The 23,338-nt window shown below is 36.9% G+C and overlaps 1 protein-coding gene across 4 annotated transcripts in view; it reads right to left on the bottom strand.

Annotated features, from left to right (window-relative positions):
- The window catches only part of SEMA5A (semaphorin 5A), a 316,919-nt gene that overhangs the window by 218,626 nt on the left and 74,955 nt on the right, over positions 1 to 23,338 (bottom strand). For 3 of the 4 annotated variants that reach the window (XM_085220463.1, XM_085220466.1, XM_085220462.1), the window contains exons 2-3: positions 21,611 to 21,702; positions 2,547 to 2,742 (exon numbers count right to left, since the gene is read on the bottom strand). In XM_085220463.1, the coding sequence (XP_085076589.1) occupies positions 2,547 to 2,688 (142 nt within the window). In that variant the 5' untranslated portion in view covers positions 2,689 to 2,742; positions 21,611 to 21,702. The remainder of the gene's footprint in view (positions 1 to 2,546; positions 2,743 to 21,610; positions 21,703 to 23,338) is intronic. The other variant, XM_085220465.1, reaches the window with a different exon arrangement.

The raw sequence follows: 23,338 nt of genomic DNA, 5'->3' as shown, positions 1-23,338 counted from the left end.
AGTTCACTCAATATATTGGAGAAAAGAACAGCTGACACCATTACTCTTAAACCATTACAACACTAGAACAACAAAAAAGACTTTCTGTACAGAACATTATATAAAGAATGGAAACAAAACTTCTTGTCAATTAAATTTCAACAAATCCTAATTCATCAAAACAACAACAAAAAAAAACGTTTTCTCTTAGTGAAACAGAAAGAACGCAATAGGCAATATAAAAATCTCAATCCTTGCATCTTCACAGCTAAAAACTATTTGAAATTTGTTTTAAATTATAACACTAATGTAAAATAATTTAAATTCAAAAATATAAAAGACAATCAGATAAGTTATTAAATGCCCAGTGTTTTTATAGACTACATTCTCTAAGTGTTCTTGACTTTGTTTCAATTTTCCTCAGCAGTTTATCCCAACACCTCAGAAGATAACTACTGGCTTGGCTACACAGGCAGTTCAGAGTAGAGCTCCAGTGCAAAAACACAATATGTAAGAGGTGGAAGCAGGGACAAAGTGATCAAGGAGGAATTTAGAAACACTGCATGGGCATGTAAGAATCAAGTTAACTGAAGTTCAAGGGCAGTTAAAACTTGCAAAGAATGTCAAGTCAACAAAAAGAACTGCTAACTGCTACAACAATAACCAAATATCAAACAGAAAAAATGTAAGTCTTGCTGAACTGGGCAGGTGACCTAGTGCCAGCAGACACAGATTAGGCTGAGATACTCGATATCTCTTCAGTTTCAGTCTTCACCAACAAGGTCTCACTGGCCTCCATATTTAACAAAACAGTTGAAGAACTATCAGTGGAAGATGCAACCTGAACCAGAGATAACTTGCAAGATCTAAGCCCATAAAAATCGAAGGAAGAAGACAAGCTGCGTCTATGAACAGTGAGATAACCGGCCACTCTTCATCTCTCAAAAGAAACAGAGAGAAAGTAACAGAGAGAAAGAAGCAGCGAACAAAACATGAGAACCACAGGACAGCCAGTCTTTCTTCAATTCCTGAGAAAGTCACTCAGTCTCCTTGGAATACTCTTTTACAGAAAGATGGAGAAGGTGGTGACAATGAATACTCAGCATGGATTTGCCAAAGCTATGTCAACTCCTGGCCAACCTGACTGCCTTCTATAATAAAATGACTAGTTTTAATTATGAGGTGAGAGCAGTGAATGTAATTTATCTCAACCCTTCCAGCACTGTCTCAATACAAAATAGGATGTTATAGCCTGTCTCTACAGATGGGCAATGAGGTGGATAAAAAAATGCTGGTTGGATGATCAGGCCTGGAGAGTAAGTGTTTAACGACACTTACTCCACCAAGATGCTGATAACAAGTGAAGTATCACAAAGACTGATCCTGGGACCTGCTCTGTTTAGCAGACATTTTAATCAACAACAAAGGGGAGGCAAGGCAAGAGGTGACACACTATTGAGTTTACAGATAACTCCAAATTCATTGATAAGGGCTGTCATCCAAAGGGACCAAGGTGGGCTGGAGGAAAAGGCCAAGAGCAACATCAAGAAATTCAGCAAGTACACAGGCAGAGGCCTGCACTTGGGAAGGAGCAACTCCTCAACATAGACTGGGAAGGAACTGCCTGGCTGGGGAGCAGCTGAAAAGACCAAAATATCTTGGCAGACATGAAAGAGCCTGTGTAGAAAAGGCAGCCAACAGCACCCCAAGCTTGATTAACAAGAGCATAGCCTGTTCAGTGAGATAGAACCAAGGAAAGAGATCACAGAATCAATGAAAGCTAATCAATCTAAAATGTAGCATCCCATTTAATATCTCACAATACATGAAGAGTGCTGATAAACTGAAACAATTTGTATGTCCTGTTGGAGAGCCAACAAGATGGCTAAGGATCTGGACAACCTGATTTCCAGTACATTCAGTGTGAACTGGGCTTTTTCTAGCTTAGAGAAGAGAAGGCCTTGAGGGAGACCTCGTGGTGGCTTCCAGTACCTGCAAGATATTTAACAAGAAGATGGAACCAGGATCTTCACAGTGGTGCATGGTGGAAGATGTCCTGGTATATAGTTAATTTTCTTTATAGTGACTGCTATGATGCTATGTCTTGGATTTAGGAGAAAAACAGAGTTGATAACACATTAACCAGTGTTTTAGCTCTTACTGAATAGTGCTTACACTAAGTCAAGGATTTCTCAGCTTCTCATACTTAACCTCCTCTAACCTGAGCTACATAATCTATGATCTTAGCTTTATTTTAACCAGAGAAGAAAATAAGTCACCCACTTTCAACTGACAGATTCAGCAGAAAATTGCAAACAAACTTCGAAACTTAGTTGTATTCATCCTGTGTTGAATACAGTCCAGGTAACTTTTTTTTTTTTTTTTTTTAAACAGCACTGAATGCACTTTTCTTTCATAACACAGTACATTGCAAACAGAAGTTTACAGGAATTAAAAGATTACACATTCCTTAGCGTACTTCTAAATAGATAGATAGATAGATAGATAGATAGATAGATATAATTCTTTTTTGAAAGAAGAAAGGACATATTGCTCTTACTCCTTACCCTTGTACGTGATAACCGGGTGCACAGCTTTGTGACAATGAATATCTTCTGCATCTGGCTCCAGTATTCCTAATACTCCAAATCCTGCCAACAGTAGTACAAGAAGGCAGCTTCCTTTCATGGTGGTCATGCTGTCCTCCATAGCAGTCACTTCTTTTAACTAGACACTCTTCTCGCACACATGGGGGAAAAGCACCTAGAGAATTCAAAGAAATTTACTCAAGCAAGAACAAATACAACAGAGAAGTTAAACAATTCTTTATGGTTTTGGTTTTGTTTTTTTTTTTTAAATAGAAACAAAATCACTAATGAAATCATTTTCTCTCTATTTAGGATTTGACTCTCTGACAGTATGCAATCACAACTGTTCCTATAAATCCTTTGTAAAGTCATCATCCCTAAATAGTTTAGGAATATTAATTTCCTTCATCATTCGGAAGCATTCAAAAACTGTTACTTATTACTCCCCACCCTGCTGGAAAGGTTTAATTTTGTATTTGTGCGATGGGAAAATAATGAGCTTTTTTTTGTTGATTTATTTAGATAAAACAAATGAAATGATACTTTGTAAAATAAAATCCATCCCATAACTGGGACTATTTTGTAAGACATAAAGCAAGCTCTTGTTAAAAATAACCTGTTCAGGGTACTTGTTAAACCCATTTTGCCTCAGCTACCTTCTCATAGATAATGAAAACTGAACACATGCTTTGGAAAAACAAAAACAAAAAACACACACACCAAGATATGCGCTGGTAACACTTTCACCACCTCTCAGAAAGTGGAGTAGCAGACATGCCATTTCTGGCCAACCACAACACCATGAAGACATGTTCTTGTAGAACTGGCCTTCAATCCTCTCAAACATGCAGCTTGCCTGACACCTGAGGCATCCCTGTAGGCTTCTCTCTGAGAAGGAAACCAAGTTCCCAGTTTTATGGAAACATTTGGGTAGAATAAAGTGTCCAACGTATCACGCTTGTTGTTATGCTCCAAAAATCTTGTAAGAGAGTCAGTTTTAATTTGCTTTTCTTTTGTATTTTTTAAAAGAAAATGTCATGTGACATCAAGAGATCAAAAGTAATAGCAAGTTGATTCTGTCTGCATTTATAAACGGTTTTTTCATGGGCTTCATGGAATGAATAGCATCATGTTTAAGCTTCCCTATCACCATTCTAACCGCATATAATAAAAAAGGTTCAGAAAACATCAGCAAACAACTGTTTTTTTGTTCACTTTGTCCGCTCCCCCTCACTCCTTTCTCACAATGGAGAGTGTTTTGATTTCTTGCAAATAGGAAGGAGAAAATAAATTGTTTTTTCATATTAGTGACCTGTCTGCAGAAACAACTGCCCTGAAGCATGTATTTTTTTTTTATCCATACAGTGTGTATAGCATAGCACAAATACAGTAGGACAAGGTTGACCTCGATGCTCTAACAAGGTACTTTTGCTTTACAGAAGAGAGGTTGCTAGTTCTGACATTGGCCTAATCCCTGCCCATTTGCTGAGACTGATGACCAGGTTGCTCATTGTGTATTCTAATGCTGAAGACTCCTTTCTAATAACCAAAACAATGGTTTTAATTCACAACAAGAATAAAATTAAGTCTAATTTCCATTATATTTTTAAACGGCCAACACTTTTATAACAACAAAATATTCATTGTGCCAGTATTATCTGAAATCCAGATCAATTCCTTCAGTTTTACCACAACATTCCAAGTAATAACAATCTAATGATGGACTCAAAACACTTTTGCCACCAGCAGCTTTATCACGTCCTGAAGGCTTGCCTGAAGATAGCACACTTTTTTAAGGTATTATTGCCTTTAGAAGAGGAAGACAGGAGATTCAAGACAGCTCCATAATGGCAGAAATGTCATTCTGCATATTAATGAAGCCATTCAGGAAAAAAAAAAGATCAGTAAAATTGAATCCTAAAACATCTGAGCTCATTGACTTTTAGTGTGTTATTTAATAAGATGGAAATTTTCTATTTGTCTAAATATCCTAAACACTGAAATAAAGGATTTCAAACAAATAAATACTTCATAGTAAGCCCAGTGTTTTAAAAGCTGTGCTCAGAAAGCAGAATGGTCAGTAAACATTGATCTCTAATACACTGGAGCAGTTGTCATAAGATGAACTGTGCTTTTCTTACTACTTTATTTTACTGCTTTAAAAATCCCTCCAGCCAAGACCTGGACACATCCAATCCTTGTGAATTTAAAGCAAAATAATTATATAGACATAATACATCTGAGCACTATGCAAATTTAATAGTAGATTACAGCTTTTATGCTAAATTTGCTTATATTTCACAGGAAAAAAAAAAAGCGAGAGGGATGTTTCTAGTCTGTTAAATTCAGATTCCTACCTTTTGAAGTCATATATCTTATAATACCACATTTCAGTATGAATCTATTCCCATGAATTGCTTGTGACTCACAGCAGGCAATACCTGCTTATAGAAATTCTGTGCACTCACATATAAAGGGGCATAAAACTCCTGTTTCAGTTTTGGTTTTCAGTTCATTTTCTGCAAGGATGACATTTCAAGCATTATGCACCATTCGGATCCAAATTCAACCAGTTTATGCAGGTTATATCATAGCTAATGGATATTACTAACTTACAGATAGCACCAGTATATTACTACCACGTGGTTCTAATTCAAGTTTCTGTAAGATTATATATGTGTATTTAGGAAGCAAAATGAGGGACAGATACCACATGACAGGTTTTGAGAAGCTGTTTTTCTTGTTCATAGTTCAGCAGAAGCTATTCCAACAATTTTAGCAATGTGGTACTTTTATATTAAAGAAACAAATTTTATTTCCTTTAATTCACAAAGTTCAGAAATACCCATAAATATGTGAATACAAAACTGAAATAAATTAAACAAGAGAAAAATTAGTATCGAAAGCTCAGCCTTCTCTGGCTCTCTGGCTGTAAACGCTGTATACTTGTACAGTCATGTTATAGAAGAATTCTAGGGCAAAACTTTTTTTCTAGCCTTGCTGTACTCCTTCTCTCACTATATGCTTTTCATACTGTGAAGATGAAGGCAGGAAACACTCCCCCTTCTCTCAAGCAGAATATCCAAAGACAAGGTTAGCCTGTGCAGGGGACACAAAGAAAGTGAATGCACTTCTGATAATATATCTCAGAGATAAACAGTAAAATTTAAGTTTCTTTCTAGCTCAACTACTACCTTTTTAAATTCATTAAATGTACTAATCCATTAATTCAATTTCATTTAATTAAATGCATTCATTAGTACATTTAAAGTAATAAATTCAAATCAAATACATTGTGGGTAACTGCAAGTAGAAGCTTACTTGCAACTGAGGAGAGTTTCAGCAACCCTAGCCAGACAAAAGAACAGTAAAGCAAGTTGGAGCCAGATGGAAATTTTATCACCAGGTCTCTCACAAGAAAAGGGTGAGTTTTATGCCAGCTAAGCAACTGAGAGGAACAGAATCTCACTAACCACTTCATTACTGTATGGTATGGACAAAGGAAGAAAGGAAAAGGACTCTAGAAACCACAAACTACACTAACACAGCAAGAGTAAATAAAAATTTAAAAATTTTTAAAGTAAAAAAATAATAATAATACACCTCTCAGCATGTATGAACAGCATGTACAGACATCTTAGAAAAGCCTTCAAAAACAAGTTCTTTTCCACAGAATTTGCAGGAATCGATTGCTCCCTTTTGCTCATCCCACAGTAATGGTCTCAAACAAGCTCCATCTCTCATCTTGAGATCCTGCTTGCAGGAACAAGCTGGTATAGGCAATACCTGAACTCAATGCCTGTGCAGCACTGAAACAATGCAACAGATTCAGAAGTCTTGAAGCAGAAAAGGACTGGCCCTTTCTCCTTAATAGTGTTAAACCAAGAACTGGCACTTGACATGGGGCATTGGACCAACACCGGCTGAACGTTAAACGCAAAACTTTCAGGCTACTTTCCTCCATTTCTGCACAATGTCTATTAGCAAATCTCTCTCCACAATGAAATGGTACAGTCAGCATTCTTCAGAACTGATCAGGAATAGTCACTCTGACCACTTTTTAAACTATTGCTATACATTTGGGAACTGGCAAATTAGATGTATTGTACAGTTTTTGTAGCATGGCTTTTTACATTAGACTTCTGACAAGTTAAATTTTGCAAGTCTCTAAAATATCATAAGGATGTAAAAAGAAAAATGCAGAATTAGAAAATTCAGTATATTATTCTATTTCTATATGTAAGGGGTTTTGTGCATTCTCTCCCTCATTCACTTTTCTGGACCATGTTTGCCAAGAAGAAATGCAAGGTTCATTAGGTAAGTGTATTATCATTTACCATAGTACTATTTAGTTTATCCATAAGGTACATTTGAGAAGGAAAAAATAATTCAAAATCTTCTTTATTGGTTGAGCCAACAAAAGATATCTATTGCTAAAGAGAAAAGCTAAGCATGGAAAGCCTGTAACAGCTACATTAGTTCCATGCAGATTCATTAGAGACTGTTCCCTCCAAGCACTAAATTCATCTATTTAGGATGCCAATATTTCTAGATTTAAAAACAAAACAAAAATTTCAGTCTACCTCTGAATTATAAACTGGGTTTTATTTTATTTGGCTAAAATAAGCTGCCGTATAAGAAACAGAGTTGACATGCAGTGCCAAAAGTGGCAACAATGCTTTCAAATAATTATCTATATTGATTCTCTGTCAGCTTAACAGCAATTTCAGTGCATGACAAAGTGAGCTTAAGTCGGTATAAGTATGGAAACAGATTATGGTTAAAAGATGCTAGTTTCAGTTTACACACAGTGCCCACTATTGGAGACACTGCTCATGTAACTTGCTTTGGGAGATCTATTTCTCTTTCCCTGTCTGCTTTGCTACACTTCTGGCTTTGCAAAACAGATAAAATTTGATAGAATTATACAAACTGCACTGGACAACATACAGCTTGTGCATAAGCATGAACCAGAAATAAAAGTACTTAGCTAATTACAGACTACATATACATCACACTATTGCATTAGAATAGTGTTATGAATTCAAATAAATATGTTGTTCTGCATTATTACTACACACTTTAAAATATTTAGCAATAATTATTTCATCTTCAGTCATGTCAGTACTACTAAAAATATCAAGTTTGTCTACTGTACTGTTAGTGGGACATCTTTACAACTTACTTGAAGAATAGAACATTATTGCAAGTGATGCAGCTAAAAGAGGGAACTGCTGTTTTCTCTTAAATAAGAAAAAGCTCCCATAGTTGTGCATTGTTAGTAAACATTCATAAAAATCCTGAAATCATATCAGCAGCTGCATGGTCATAAAACTGGAATTTGTGAACACCCCTAGGATGTCGCTCAGTGCCTTTTTTCTGTGATGGCCGATTTCATAAGCCAAACTCCTCAAATTCATATAAGCCATTTGAGAGGAGGATTACTAGAAAAGGAATACATAAAAAATGCTGTATCATCTAACAAAGGGGGAAGAGTGGCTGTAAGGGGCACAGAGAGGGAAAACGGCTCCCTGAAACCAGAACTTAGCAGTCAGGCAATATTACTTATGTTCAAGTTAAATATTAGGAAAAACTTGTTCTCAGAAGGAGCAGTGAGGCAGTGGCACAGGATGCTCAGGGAGGTGGTGGAGTCACCATCCCTGGAGGTGTTCAAGAAGCATGTGGATGTGGCACTGAGGGACATGGTTAGTGTGAGGTAGGTAGCTGGTTGGCAGTTCGACTGGATGATCTTAGAGATCTTTTCTAACCTTAATGATTCTATGTTTCTATATGGGGTGGCTAAAAAAATAAAAATAAAAAATAAAAATCTAGCTTAATTTTCAGAAGACGTCTATGTTCTCAGTTGCCAGCACTGGCAACACCACAGGTGAAATCCAGAAGTGAGAAGGGCTAGAGGCAGTTAGAGGCATCAAGGGGCCACATCAGCCTGGAATAACAGTGCTCCACTCTGTTCCAGTAAAAAATGCCTATCTTTACTATGTAGGAGTTAAAGTTCATGTGTTTCACAAATTAGCTGTGTTCTTTTTTTTAATCACCTCTCTCCTAAAATTACATAGATACAATTTGAAAACTCATTTAAATCTTGTTTATAAAAAATAGTTGTTCTTAGTATTGTGATTAATTCTGTTTTCCTGTCAAATCCACAAATAAAAGCTATACCTCCTTATGTTTTCACTTTAAGATAAACCTCTTATTCTAAACAGCTTTAGAAATGTGTGTATCACTCAGATACTCGATTAGAATAGAGCAATAGCTCAAAGATAACCTCATTAAACATCAAGATAAAGCTGGAGGCTCCAGATCTTCAATGCAGAAGTTGAAGCATTTGCCACCGTTTCATCACCAGACCCAGTAACATAGACTGTTTGCTATGCAACAGACCCGGTCCTTCTAATTTGTATTCTCATAAAGTCAGACTCAGTTTCAACTAACAAACTGGTTATCAAGTTGCTTCAAATTTTTTTTTTTTTTTTCCTTAATGTCACCACTCATTTCTGCAGTGGTATGAATTTTAAGATCCACAAGAGGCAGTTACCCATCAGCTGTCATTGACTAACACAGTGAAAAATAAAAAATGAAAATCAATCTTTAAACTCATAGAGACATTCTGCCAAAAACCTGCTAATATCTGTTGCTTATGGTGACAGCAAAAGAATATTCTGTCACAAAAGCTAGTTCTCCAGGGCTGCTTGAAGATCTGCAGTATTTGTGATATCCACGAAGGTAGCTTTCAAAAGATGAATAAAGCAAGTTTTTATGATGCTTCAGATCTCATTCATCACACTATGTTCATGACTGTCTCATCAGCGGGCAGAGTGCTTGTGAATGGCAGCATCCTTATGCAAGCACCAGCCAACCCAGCAGGTCCAGAACAGGATCACAAAGATAAGAATAAAAGTAGTTATAACCAGTACAATGTCACCCAAAATTAGATCAAAACCCCAAGTTTTGGGAGTTTATTTTTCCTCCCCAACCCCTGCTCTGTTAAATAATCCTTAGTTCCCCAGCATTTTTGAGATCCTCTCAAGACCCAGATCCCCATCATTAGTTTCCTTCCCCTTACAGCCAGTCTATCATTGTGGTCACACAGAGCAGCCTCCCCAACACATTGCTAGGGATGTTCACTGAGCGGGATTTTCTGTCTGGCAACTAGAAATCAGTCTGAGGAGACAGATGGAGGGATCCTAAGCGATAACACAGACCTTCCTTTAAAAAAATAACTTTGTAGGAAAACAAAAAATAGTAATCACTGTTTGCAAATAAAAGTCTAAGCAGTGGAGAAAGTCAGAAGGAGAACCAGAGGAAGTTTAGCAGCCGAAGGGAAAAAATGAGGTGAGAGAAATGAACCAGAAGAAGGCAGAAGCAACAGGCAGTGCAAGAAAAGGACACAGAGGGCACAAACTGTAGCGATTCACAGATCCATTGACATACCCTTGCTCTTCTTCTCCTTTCTAACTATACCAACCTCGCCTGCTCCTTTTTCAGCTGATACTCTTATTGGAAATCTACATGCCTTTTCTTAGAGCCCAAGAGATAGCCAATACCATCAACACAGCATATAACACAAGCTGATCTACAAGAAGGAAGGGAAAACACATATCTGTACAGTACTCATACTGTATACTTATACTCAACACATATCTTACACATATCTGTACAGTACTCACAGGTACTGTGAGCAATAGCAGTTCAGTAGACAGTCTTTGCCCCAGTATTCTGATGAATTTAAAAATGACAGGGCTTTGCAGAGGAACTGAGCACTGACAAGGGCCACATGTGGGGGTGGGACCCTTGCAGCCCAGCCTTGTGCTCACATGCACTGCAAAGATCTGAGTCTGAACTGCATGACATTCATAGGCTTCATTTTACTAACTTTTATTGCTGTGTGGTACATACAAATCAGTAGTTACACATTATTCATAAAATCTAGCAAAAAGTGAATATGTCTGACTGTAAAGCACAGAAAAATGCATTGCATAGCCTCTTTCTGATCACATACTTTGGTGCATAAGTCCTGACTGCAAGATGAAATAGCACCCAGATACCCAGTCCATTGCATTTTTTCTTTATATTCCCTCACTAATATATTAGGAAGCCCTACAGTATGGAAAGATATCTGTCTCCTGGTTACAACTGAGTCAACAAAGGCCTCAATATCAACAGACTCCTCCAGGCATAAAATGGATCTTCTCACAACTGCCATCCTTCACAAAACACAATATAAAATTAAGCTTCAGAAGTTTTTATTATTTTAGCCAGCAAGGCTGTTAGTGACCCTTATACAAATGCTTTCTAAATATCTCTGACATGTTCCTGAGAGATAAAATAAAATATGGACCAAAGAATTTAAAGAAATATATACTTTCAGAGACCTAGTAATACTGACCCAGAATGAAAATGCTCTACACCTCATTAAATGAAAATTAATTTTTAAAAATCTTATTTAGCCATTAAACTTGAATGCAATAAAAAGATGCCAGTCCACTACACTGAACAGTTATTACTAAGAAAAACAAGTGACCAGAAGATTATTTTTAACATTTATTTTTACCATATTTACTAGCAAACACAGCCTCAGTTCAAGTCATTGCTTTTCCTTCATTTTAGGCTACATAATTATGTTTATTTCACAAAACTAAACACTTTAGAGAAGGGCAAAATATGCCTTGCTTTAAAGGGAAACACTTCAATGACAACATTTCTTGAACAGTCTTCAATCTCCTATTCTTCCCAGAAGTGACACAACCATTAACTTACTCATCGTAATACACTGGTAAAAAGGTATCCATGCTCCTTGTAAGGGAGCCACAGAAAAAGTCAATTGCCAAGTTTCTCTACTGGGAATCAGTGGTGTATACTGAACCACAGTTATAACCATAAGTAAAGCTGTGATTATTATTCTGCATTACCAGTGCACTGATGCTTCATTTTATATAAAATGTCATCACGTTAAAAAACCTCTTGCTTGTAATCTGGCCATGTATCTTGCCTTCTACTGTGATCTTTACCTAGATGCAAGTTTGATGCAGGAGATAGTATAGTTTAGGATGCTTTGTCATTCCTCATGACACTGTAAACCATCTTGTGCTGGGAACTAAAAAAATGCAGGTGTAAAACCATGACTTGAGTGAACAAAAATGCTGTAATTGATGACTGAGCAAGATTGCATGCAATGGAGCAGCAGAAGACAATGCACTTAAATAACCATGTGAAAACATTTGCCTAGAATGAGAATATATTTTCAGTCAATAGGAGAATGAGGAAGGTAAAGGTTGGAGTTGGGTGAAAATTTCCATGTGATCTTGAAGTTGTATAAAAAGTGGCTTTGAAAATATGGTAATATAAGAGTATTACAAGTTTAGCTCTTTAATCCTAGATAAACTGGGAAGAGACAACACAGATTTGAGTAGTATTTGTTAAACAGTTAAGACAGAAGATCATCACATCACATTATCATTGTAGCCATCTGGAAATGTATTATTGTATCTACAAACTGTGCAGGAAAAATGTCAATTTGTACATGGATGTAAGAAAAAAACAGAAGCAAGACAGTAATAAAGCAACTTCAAATAGTTGTGATTTGGGGGGGGGGTTAATTTAATATCTAACTGAAAACTGTAGAATGTAAAGTCTAAAAATTAATAAATACCTACTGTTTTGTAAGTCACTTACAGAACTGCTTGATAGTACTTGGAATTATCTTTCCTAAGGACTAGCGTTTCGAAAAGCATTATGTTAAATCACAAATATGAAGGACAAAACTGTACTGTTAAAACAGAACTATCAGAGGATATTCTGCACATCAATACTAGGCAAACTTCCAAAATAAAGATTGTGTTCAAGTAGTTACTACTTAGCACTGCTGGAGGAGCTCCGGAACATCATGAAATGACTGCTTCAGTCAAATAATTCAGGCAAATTTGTTCATCTGTTGGGTTTGATCCTGCATTTTTTTGGTACAATTTTATAGTGCAATGGCTTTTAAAAATTTCAGCAAATTCATGGTGGCCACAGTTTTGACAAATGAGATACAGTGGAAGGAAAGCACCTGCTGAATCCACTCACTGCTGCACACAGGCATTTGCAAATGCATTTCAGATTCCCACCTCCTCATTAGTCCTTTCTAGCCAACTATTTCTTCCCATTAATAACCAACAGCGTCTCTCCTTATGTCAACACCTTAAGCAACAGTAAGGTTTATCGCACTTATACAAAGGAAATGGGAAACTCAGACCTCTGATTCCACATCACTGTTAAGGAACACTTCAGTTCCCCATCTCCTTATTTATATGTAGTTTTTTGTTTTGTTTTGTTTTTAAATCAAGACAAGCCCTCAAAAAACCTACTCATCTCATCAAGCTTCTGGTTACAACTTTAGTTCTTAGATGGGTAATAGAGATAATACCCTGAGGAGAACATTTGAGTGAACTAAACCGTGTAGTGTCTTGCAACAATTACAGAAAAAGCCCACGGTAAGCAGGCAACTATCCCGCTTTCCTTGTTCTTTACCATTACCACTGCTGAGCTGGTGGGTGGCAGCCCTGCCTACAGCAGAGGTTGGAGCTGGATGGAGTAAAGGTCCTTTCCAACCCAAGCCATTCCATGATTCACTAATTCCCATGATAGTCTTCCACACCAGATTTTGTATTTAGATCTCTGGTTCAAATGAGAACGGGAAATGAGCGGGAAAACAAAAATCTCTCTTATATCACATTCAGTTGTGTCAATATTCAGAATATTTGAAGACATCATGCAAACCTCTATTTTTTAATTAGTAACATTAAATATGTGACTAACGATTCTATCTTTCGAAGATATCTATTAGAAGCATATAAATCCTCATAAAACTACCAGAAACCTAGAACAATCAATTTGAAAGGAAAATATTGGCTCCAGCTGTATTTTCCCAAACCATTATCTACCTTTTCTTAATTTTTCACTATGCCTCCCAAGATCAGAGATATATCTTCTACCTTCTGTGAAGGATCAAGTTCATAATTTTTTTCCTAAAATAAATGAGGTGAAATTAAAAGTAATTAATTCCTATAAGATTTTGGCTGTAGAATGGTCTTTTAAGAAGATCAACCAAAGTAAAAGATGAAAGGTAAAGTTCAAAATTAATACAATGCTTACACTGAAAATCCCACATAAAACTGTCTCATAGATGCTAGGAACATCCCTGAGCACACCTGAGCTGCAATCTAGTTTACTTTTGCTAGATAGGGCAAGATAGAAAAAGAAATCCTTCGAAGGAGAGAAAAAAAGTAGTTTGTTTTCTTCCTCCAACACAGTCTTTAAAAATTTAAGTTACATTTTGTTTAGATGTAGTAAAAATTGGCACAACAGAAGTTACAAACTAGCTAGTGAATGCACCTGATGAAGCTGTCAAACAACGAATATGGATAAGTTAAATAACCACAGGTTACCTGAGGAACATCTCCTGACATACTTGTTCCAATACACAGAAGCCACTCGGGAGTCTCCTTCAGAACACAAACCGTGCTGCTCTGTATATCTTTGAAAATATATATATACATATAAATATACACATACACAACAGCTTTTCTGAGTATCCTTCTTCAAAAGTAACTTCATTTATACTTCCAAAGTTTTACCTAATTGTTAATAGTGACTCTTTTTAGTCATTTATATTTAAGAGCTTTCAGAAAAAAAAAAAAAAAAAAGAAAAAAAAATAATAAAATCCATTCCACAGAGTTATTTCACAAAGTAAAAACGTTGTGAAAATCCAATTTGTCTGGTGACATCTTCCCCAGTGGTTTCTCAGCAGATGACAGTTTCCATCAGTCAAGGACCAAATTACATAAAGCGTCACTGATGTCTTCATCATATCCAAAATTGCTTTAGACTTCTGTAGCTTTGGATACATCATTTTTCATTTATCACTTTGGAATCTTATAAGCATACAGTAAGTATGCACAGACTGCATATCTTGAAAAACTCTTAGCCTCTTTCTTTTGAGGAATCTAAGATTCAAAGAGTTAACTTGTCAAAAGTCACCTTTAGCTCACAAACAGAAATGTATAGGATGGTTACATATTCTCCATGATTTTCTAAAAATAAAAGCTTTTTCCCGCTTTCTTAGACAGTTTCATGGCATATAAGTTTTTTCTAGCACTCTCGCAGGTGCCTAAATGGGATGTTCCCTTTTTTCCCTGTTTTATGACACATAGTACACCCACAGGTGTGAAAAACTAGTTTAAAAACTTTTGAGAGCTCTCTCCCCACTGCAACAACTCTCCAGTACACTGTCAGGCAAGGCTGGATGACCTACAGTCAGGAACATCCTTAGCTACTGTTGCTTAAGGCCACCATGATCTGCTTCCAAAAGCCATAAGGTATGGCTAGGACTCCTCTTTGTGCTCAGTTATGTCCATTAAAACAATGCACCTCCTACAACACAGACCTTCTACTTCATTCTCCCTCTCACCCTCTACTGCAGTCCAGCTTCTTTCTTCCCTCCCCTCCATACACCACAGAGGCAATGCAACACCCTGCTTCCCCTGAGCCATCCAGAGTCAAACCATTCCTGAGCTGGCTGCTGGCTAACCCAGGCTATGATACACACCATCAACATAATCTCATACAAGCTGTGCCAGGAGCCCTCTCACTCCTCAGCAGCAGGGAGGATAGCACATATTTGAGTTCAGTCCTGTATTTTACCCTGAGCTGCAGACCCACCAGCTAATGCACAAACAAGACAGACCAACCAAGAAAATGCTCAAATATTATCTTTCTTGTATTGTTTTTATTTCTTTCCTTAGAACTCCAAGGGTACTAAGCATGCTTTCTTATTTCCTACCACTTCTACTCCTTCTGCTCATCTGTAAGCCTGTTGCAATTACATTTCTTCTTCCTTCTTTACCAGCTCTCTTCTTTGATGATGTTTGCACATTGCTTTACAAAGATGTAATGTTAAAGTTACTTACAGAACAGTTCCTGCATAAAGCTCTAGAAGGAATAGCAAGTCAAGGAAAATGATTGCGAAAACAAACAAATAACTTGCAAATACCCTGTCAAGGACACAAGGAAACACAAAAGTACAATAAAATATCTCAGGAATAAAGTTCAGCTAAAACCTGCCCTTTGGTTGTAGGTGTGGTGTTAAGGAATGATTAAGACAAAACAGAAAAGTGCCAGTTTACATAGTGGTGTAACAAGATATAAGAATCATAGGCATGTCCCCCTCTTTGCTGTGAGAATGGTCTATGGAATGGAATTGTTGGAACTCAAAATAAAGAATCTAGAAAGAAAATGTCAAGGATGCAAGGTCTCTCCACCAAGAGCCTTGTGTAATAATGAGATGCAAAGTTTGACCTAGAAAGGGACTGAGAGGAAAACAGACTGGACACAATAGAAAAAAAAAAAAAAAAAAAAAAAAAAAAATTGCTGATATTGTGTGTATTTGGACAGGGAAAAAATTAGAAATTTAAATCAGTGTTATGAGATGCATAACTCAAAGACAGACAAGATTTGAATGACATTCAACTTCTCAATGAGTAATAACAGAAGTTATCCAGTATGGTGCACTTGTTACGCTCTACCTGAGCATCCTTCGCCATTGAGAGAGGATGTGATTGGCATGCTACTCCCAAAAGCATTATTTGAAAGCATAAAATTCCCCACATCCTTCCTCTTACCAGGCCAACTCTCTCTGCAGTCACACACCACTTTCCCCCCATGAGGTAGCCACAGAATGACCTCATGAAGAGCCTGCATTGCTGAAGTGATACATACCTTGATACATTCTATTAAATTGTTAACGTAAGATGTCATTTTATCATATACTTGTTTAGTCACTATAGCCATATCAAACTCTAGAACTAACCAATACGATTTTGGATAAACACATTTTCTGCATGGAAAATCCAGCATGGACTTCACAGTCCTTTTCTCTTTAAAGATACGAACCTATGTTTACACTGTAACAAATATATCATACAATAAGATACAAAAGCAAACTGAAACAGGGTTCTCACTGTGCAAAAATCTTTGCATACCTTCAGTGCTCCATAAATAACTCAAGCAGAGGTCATCTCAGCAGGTTAATCATGAGTCATATTGCCATAATATATAGTTTGTACAAGCTAGGCTGCTTTATCTAGTCCACTGATAAACATGGTTTTCAATTTCCAGAGCTGTCAATCTTGCATGTTTTCCAGCAGTGGATTCCAACATATTCTAGAAAAACGCAACCTGAAGGTGAGTGAAAAGTAATTCCAGCCACTTTCAATGTTGTCATGCAGAAGGGCTTCCAGAGCAAATGGATTATGCACTCTGTGTAAATGCACACACTGCAAGTGTTAAAAATAAAAATTAAAAAAATAAAAATAAAAATCTCATGTGCAGTAAAATAATGTAACAGAAACGACAAACAAAAAGAAAAAAAAAAAAGCACCAAAATCTGTATCAACAGAGACAGCTCAAACGGTCTCAAAACAGTGCCCTTTTCTACAAATTGTCTTGATATTTTCAAAAACCAAGACAAAGGAAAGCAACCCATGAGGTTTCAGGCAATTGAAAGATTAATGGTATACTTAAAAGTCACATCTCAATTGCAAAAAGAAGTGTGGCTGGTGGAGGTATAGTTATGCCAGCACAGAAAAGACAGCCCTTATTGTTCATTAGATTTTTGTTACAGGTGAAAATTAAACAGACAGATTAAAATTAGCCATCAAAGAATATTTCATTTCACATCAGGTATTAAAAACAACTCCTAGCTACCATTAATTCTGGAGACTTGGCAACAGATTTTAGTGGGAAGAGGCTCATTCTCTGTGGCAAGAAGCAAAGGATCTTTCCATTAGACACAGTGACCTCATCCATCCCTGTCTGATCCTCCTTCACCTACTATGCAGAGAGTATGGCCCAATTTATCAGTTCAGCACAAAGCTGTTCACAGCTCAGTGGTCTGTAATTATGTTACATATCAGGCACAGAGCTTCTGAAAGAGAATGAAGCTCCTTCATTCCACCCAGAAATTTCTGTTGCTGTTTTGAAGCAATCCACATTACTTGTAACATAAGAAACAACTACAACCACAAACAAGCCATTCATTTTTATGCTTCACTTGTTGCAATGCACCAAGCATGGTCACAAAGGGAAACCTTCCATTACCACACACACAGCGCCACAAGGAAGATACAAGAAGAGGTAGAAGGGACATGAGGAAAGACTTCCCCTTACCTGGAGGAGCTCAAAGATGATTTGGGAAACATCTGAGTTAAGTAATACCTTTAATTGGTAATGGCCTACATTATATTCTTCTTTTTTTTTTTTCTTTTTTTTTTTTTCCCCCTTGTAATTGGTTTTATACTCTGATTCTCATCCATTTGCTCAAAATCACACCCTTGTTTCCCCTTTTCCTGCACAGAAAAACATTTCATTTTTATTTCAAGTATCCTCAGAAAACTTCCTGGAGGAAGTACAGATACTGCTGTAGCAAACTTCTCTTTACTACTGGCATGGATCCATCCACCTCAAGTCCAAATCACCGACTGAAAAGGAGAGACATTGATTCTTTCATTCTCAGCAGCTGCCTCCTTCTAAGATCCTAAAATCCAGTTTCGTTAATTTTTAATAACTTTCTTCAGTACTTTCTCATACTTATCTCTCATCATTTAATACCTTCAATTAAATCTTATCATTATCCAGTAATCTTCTCCCTTGACCTCTCTTTACCAGCTGCATCAGTTTTGGCCGTTTCAACTGCTACCATTTTGCAACTCTACCACTTTTACCCTTGCCCCATTGACTGTTGTAATAGAACTCCAACATTTTGTCTCTCATATTAATTTGTAATCACAGAAGTATCTCTGAGTTTAGCACTCTCTACTCACTCTTTATACCCCTCTCTAATCTTTCCCCTTTTATCTTATTCATCTCTCCCCTCGAATTCTACCACCTCTACCCAGAAGTAAGTTCCACTAATGCTTATATACCAGTATGAGGGTTTTTTTTTTTTTTTTCCACTAACTCTCTCTTTGACAGGCAGTAACAATTGTATAGGGAATGCAGTTAGAAAAGTGAAATTTTGGACTAGGCACTGAAACCTCAATGAAACATCTTGAACATATTAAGACTAATTGGATGATAATTTATCAAGTGCCAACATAAGCATTCATTTTATAGTGAGGAAAAGTCCCTACGTTCAGCGTAAGACCTCAAATTACATAACAGCTCAGTATTTTTAAAAGCAGTTCTACCAAGAGTTCTATTCTGGGACTGCACCCTTCAACCTTACTATTTATGAAAGAGTACATCGGAATTGTCACAGTAGACCAGACTGGATGTTTTGCCCACAAAGAATGACCATACTCATTCAGACTAAATATCCAGTCTGACCCACTAGCTTGCTTCCAGAAGCAGCCAAGTGCAACAGTGAAAAACAGAGCAATTATGCAGAAATTTGCTCCTCTGCCCCCAAAACACGTACCACACAGCTTTCTACAATTTTCAGATGATTAACTACCCGACCTAGAGCTAGCACCTTTGCATGCTTTTTTTTTTTTTTCCTCCCTTTTCCAGCTTTGTTCAGCAGCTCATTATACCCATGCAGTATGTACACCTTCCTGTAGCAAGGAAATCCAGAAATAACCTGCACACTGTGAGTGCAAAGAAAAAACTTCTTCCCTTGCTTTGAAAGGACTCCTTGCCTTTTTCAGCTGATAATCTTCTGATACAAAAATAAGGCACAAGGAGTCTTCATTTCCCACCCACACACCTTACAGCTCTTAAAATTTTATGGATATGTACTATTATTACTATCTGGCCAAAACCTCACTTTCCACTGGGAGGCTCTCACCTAGTCTCCCAGTCGTTCTTGCATTGAAGCTGTTCCATGCCTCTGTCACCTCTCTTCATTCTTTACATCCTTTTTTTCTGAATCCTTTCCTATTTTACTCTCCTTTTTCTGAGATGTGAGACTAAAACGGTGCACAGTATTTTAGAACTAAACACACCATATATTTAGAATGGCCTGATTATATTTTGGTCACTAGCCATTCAGAGCTACTTCTGACAACTTAAGTTTTCTTTGTGACTGCTGATTCTTCCATTAAAAAATTGTTTCTAATCACAAGACCTCATTCTTGATGTGCAAAGGTCAGCTCAAAACATTTCACCAATATTGCTCTGAATTAAGTCTGCCATTTTAATGGCCACAAAATTCTCTAAGTTTCTTCTGTAGTTTTTCATTCCACTCCCTTATTACCTTCAGTTATCTTGAATAAGGTAACATCTGAAACAAATCTCTTCGTCATCATCTTTCAACTTTCATTAAAGCCATTTAGGAATGTAACAATCCTCCCAGGCACTCACAGAGATTTCTGTGGAAATTCACTGGTGTCACCAAGTCTTATGAGAAATAACCATGTTTTGCCCTGTGTCTTGATTCCAATCATTAAACCAATTATTTACAAAGTTGCCAGCCCTACCCTCTAACCTGTGCCTGTCTTATTCCTTTAAAGATTTATAGTAAGGACTTTGAATGGCTTTTCAAAATGTAAGTACAACAATACATTACAATCTTTTTCATCTGCGTTCTTGTTAAGTCCTCCAGAAGACCACAGCATTTTAGTAAGGCTTCAAATAATGAAAACAATGGTTGAAAAGGATCTCTGGGAATCATCCAGTTCAACATACTACTAAAAGTCACAGTAGATCAGATAAGCTATGGCTTTGTCCAGCTGACACTTGAAAACCTCCATGAGGAGTGACCCAAAACCCATCCCATGTAGCTCATAAAGAAATGGATTTTCCCAAAACATCCAATGTTCTAATCTGTAACCTAAGCATGCTAACTATCCCCTCTCACTGCTACAGAGTTTGCTACTACTAAGAACATTACTTCCATCATCTTTGTGGACACCCTTTAAAGTAGTTGAAGGCTAATATCAGCCTGTCTCTTCATCACACTCCGTTCACAGAAATCAGTGCTTTCGATGTATCTTTATCACGTTTATCCAGAGTCCTTCCTAACATGTCACTAAACCATTACTTGAATTAATCCACTCAGTTTAAACAAAGACTTACCGGTTTAGAGGTTCCTAGATTCCAAATGAATGCTTTCTAAAATGTGACATCAAATTAGGCATCTTCACATTCTCAGCTGCTGTGATGCTTTAAAGCTAGAGGCTGCACATCACAATCTATAGCTGGTCTATTTAACTTTTCAGTTCCTTAAAAATTTGGCAAGTTACATGGGAACACGCAATTGTTTCCACTTCTCCTACAAATGCTTTCAGTTGAGAGCAGCAGCCTCATAACCATCCCGTAACAAGAGTTTCAAAACAGGAACCATCCCACACAGTTCAGTGGAGAGCACATGCATACACACAATAATTATGTAGTTTTCTGACATGGCTTTTTACTGTATCATTCATTTCCTGCTGTCTCTATGTGTAGGACCCACAAACTCTTAACTGGCTTCTTTCTACTGAATTACTTAGAAAAAAAAGCACTTATTAATTCAATGTTTATCTTCATAAGGCAGTTTTTGTTTTGTTTCCTGTTCTTTTGGTGCAATTTCTTTTTCCCTTTTTTTCTCCTATTTTCCTCTTTTGAACACAGCCTTACCTTGTCATTTAGCTATACAGGCTCCTTTTTCCTAAGTTTTTTTTAAACCAATGGTAAACATTTGTGTGTAGCCTCCAAAATAGCATCTTGAAATACTGTCTCTGCCACCTACAAATGTTTTAGTCTTACAGTTACTCTTTCATTTTTTTCTTTAAATAAACATTCTCATTTTCAGCTTCTCTTTTCAAAGATGAGCATAATTAAACGGAGGAAGAGAATGAAGGAGAACTGCAGGTTCTGTTTGTCTTAAATTCCTCCCATTTCTATTTTTCCTACTTCCTTCCTTAATTTAGATGTAGAGAAAGGTAGAATACTTGTAATGATCTACAAAGCTGTCTCTCAGCTTTTTTCCAGATAGCATCTTACAATCTAATCTCTCCATGACATCAACATCTACCCACTTAACCAAATGCAGTCTCTCACCTACCTTTCAGTCACCATCCCTCTGCAGTCATCTACCGTCTCTATTTTGTGTTTCTGCAGCACCTAGCAGAGGGGTCCTGGGTCTACTTCAGACTCCTAAGAGATAATAAAAAAATTAAAAAAAATAAAAAAATTAAGTATTGAAGAGACAGCTCATCAGCAATTCTCAGACATTTAAAGCAGTAATAAAACATCTGTCTTTCAAGACAAAAGTTAGAAATGTGAAGCACTGAACAGCAGTGGTGAACCAAACAATGAGTCAGGAAAAAAAGAATTATTATTTTAAGTAACTGGCAGCTTAGCTAATTATAAGAATCAGAAAAGAAGAATACTTGTCAAAGAATTAACAAAATCCCTGAGATTTTGTTAGGAAAAAAGAATCTAATTTGTTTAGTAGTATTTTAAGCAGAACAAAAAGCTTACTTTTAGTGTGCATGAGCGTGCTGAAGTAGGAGGAAATAAACCCTGTTGTAAAACTCATCTTTGGTGTTTTAACTACCGATAAACAAGCCTCAAATGCGGGCTGAAATCTGGGCCTAAGTGAAATTCATGACAAAATCTAGGTGGACAAAACTTCAGCATTTTTTCACCTTTCCATAAACTAGAAGGTTCACAAGAAAAACACAGTTATTGTTTCATATCTCAAAACACTGCAAAATACACAGCACAGAAGTGATCACGATGCATCTCTCTCTGTTAATCCACTGTAAACACAAAGATAATACATCTTTTTAAAAAAAGATCTTTTTTCTTAACTGAAAGAAAAAAAAAGTACTGATGATAAACCAACTTATGTCTTTACTTAGGCAAGCAAGACAGGAATCACAGAGCAGTTTCTCACTCTCTACAACTCAACAAAAAGGGACTTCAGAAGTAAGAAACAGTAACAGGTCACCTAATTTAAGCATTCATTTCTTTGCTTGAATGTGTACAGAGCAAATACACCAGCAGAAGTTCACCCTTGAACCTAATCAAAGAATTGAGGCAAGAAGGAGTTATTGTTCTGCTGTTTACTCACTAATATAAAGAGACTAGACTTGATGATTGAAGGTGCTTGCAATCCTTTTTCCCTCTACTTTTTTAGCCTATGAAAGTCTCAAGAAATCTGCTGAATGCATAGGCAATACAGCCTAAAAAGCACTGTATAATGAGGAAATACCACATGTGCAGGATGATCCGGATTCATGGTTACAGTGCCCAAATTTCTCACCAACACCCCTGTTCCTGATCACCAAGAACTTGAAGATTATTTACACATTTTCTTCTAAATTAAGAGTGTATATCATATATGCACATACAGACACCTCTCCATGAGATTCCGTGACTCTGCTATAGAAGTTACCAACAGGAAATTTGGATACTGTGTCCTTGGTATAGGGAACAACTGAAGCTAAAGATGGAAGGTCATTTTGAATTTCCAAGTCCAAGGTGGTAGGCGAAACTTACAAATTTAAGAAGACATTGCATCACCATTTTCTTTGCCTCCCACTTTTCTGAAAGACAAGGACAAATTTAAATCTTGGAAGGGGACCAAGTTCTACTCTCTATATTGCTGTGTACCAGAGAATGCTTGAACACTTCAGCCCAGCTACCTGCCATCCATGCACATTGATGACAAAGTGCTCAAAGACATTCAGCCTGTCAAGTAATTAATTATAACAGTTACCATACAGTAAGTTGTACAGACAACTACAAGCACCACATCTCTAAGATGCAGTGTGCTCATGATTTA

The sequence above is a fragment of the Meleagris gallopavo genome, chromosome 3 (assembly GCF_905368555.1).
Source record: "Meleagris gallopavo chromosome 3, MGAL_WU_HG_1.1, whole genome shotgun sequence".
NCBI classification, from domain to species: Eukaryota; Metazoa; Chordata; class Aves; order Galliformes; family Phasianidae; genus Meleagris; species Meleagris gallopavo.
Note: the sequence above shows the minus strand (reverse complement) of the source record. Positions and strands in the feature narration are given on the sequence as shown.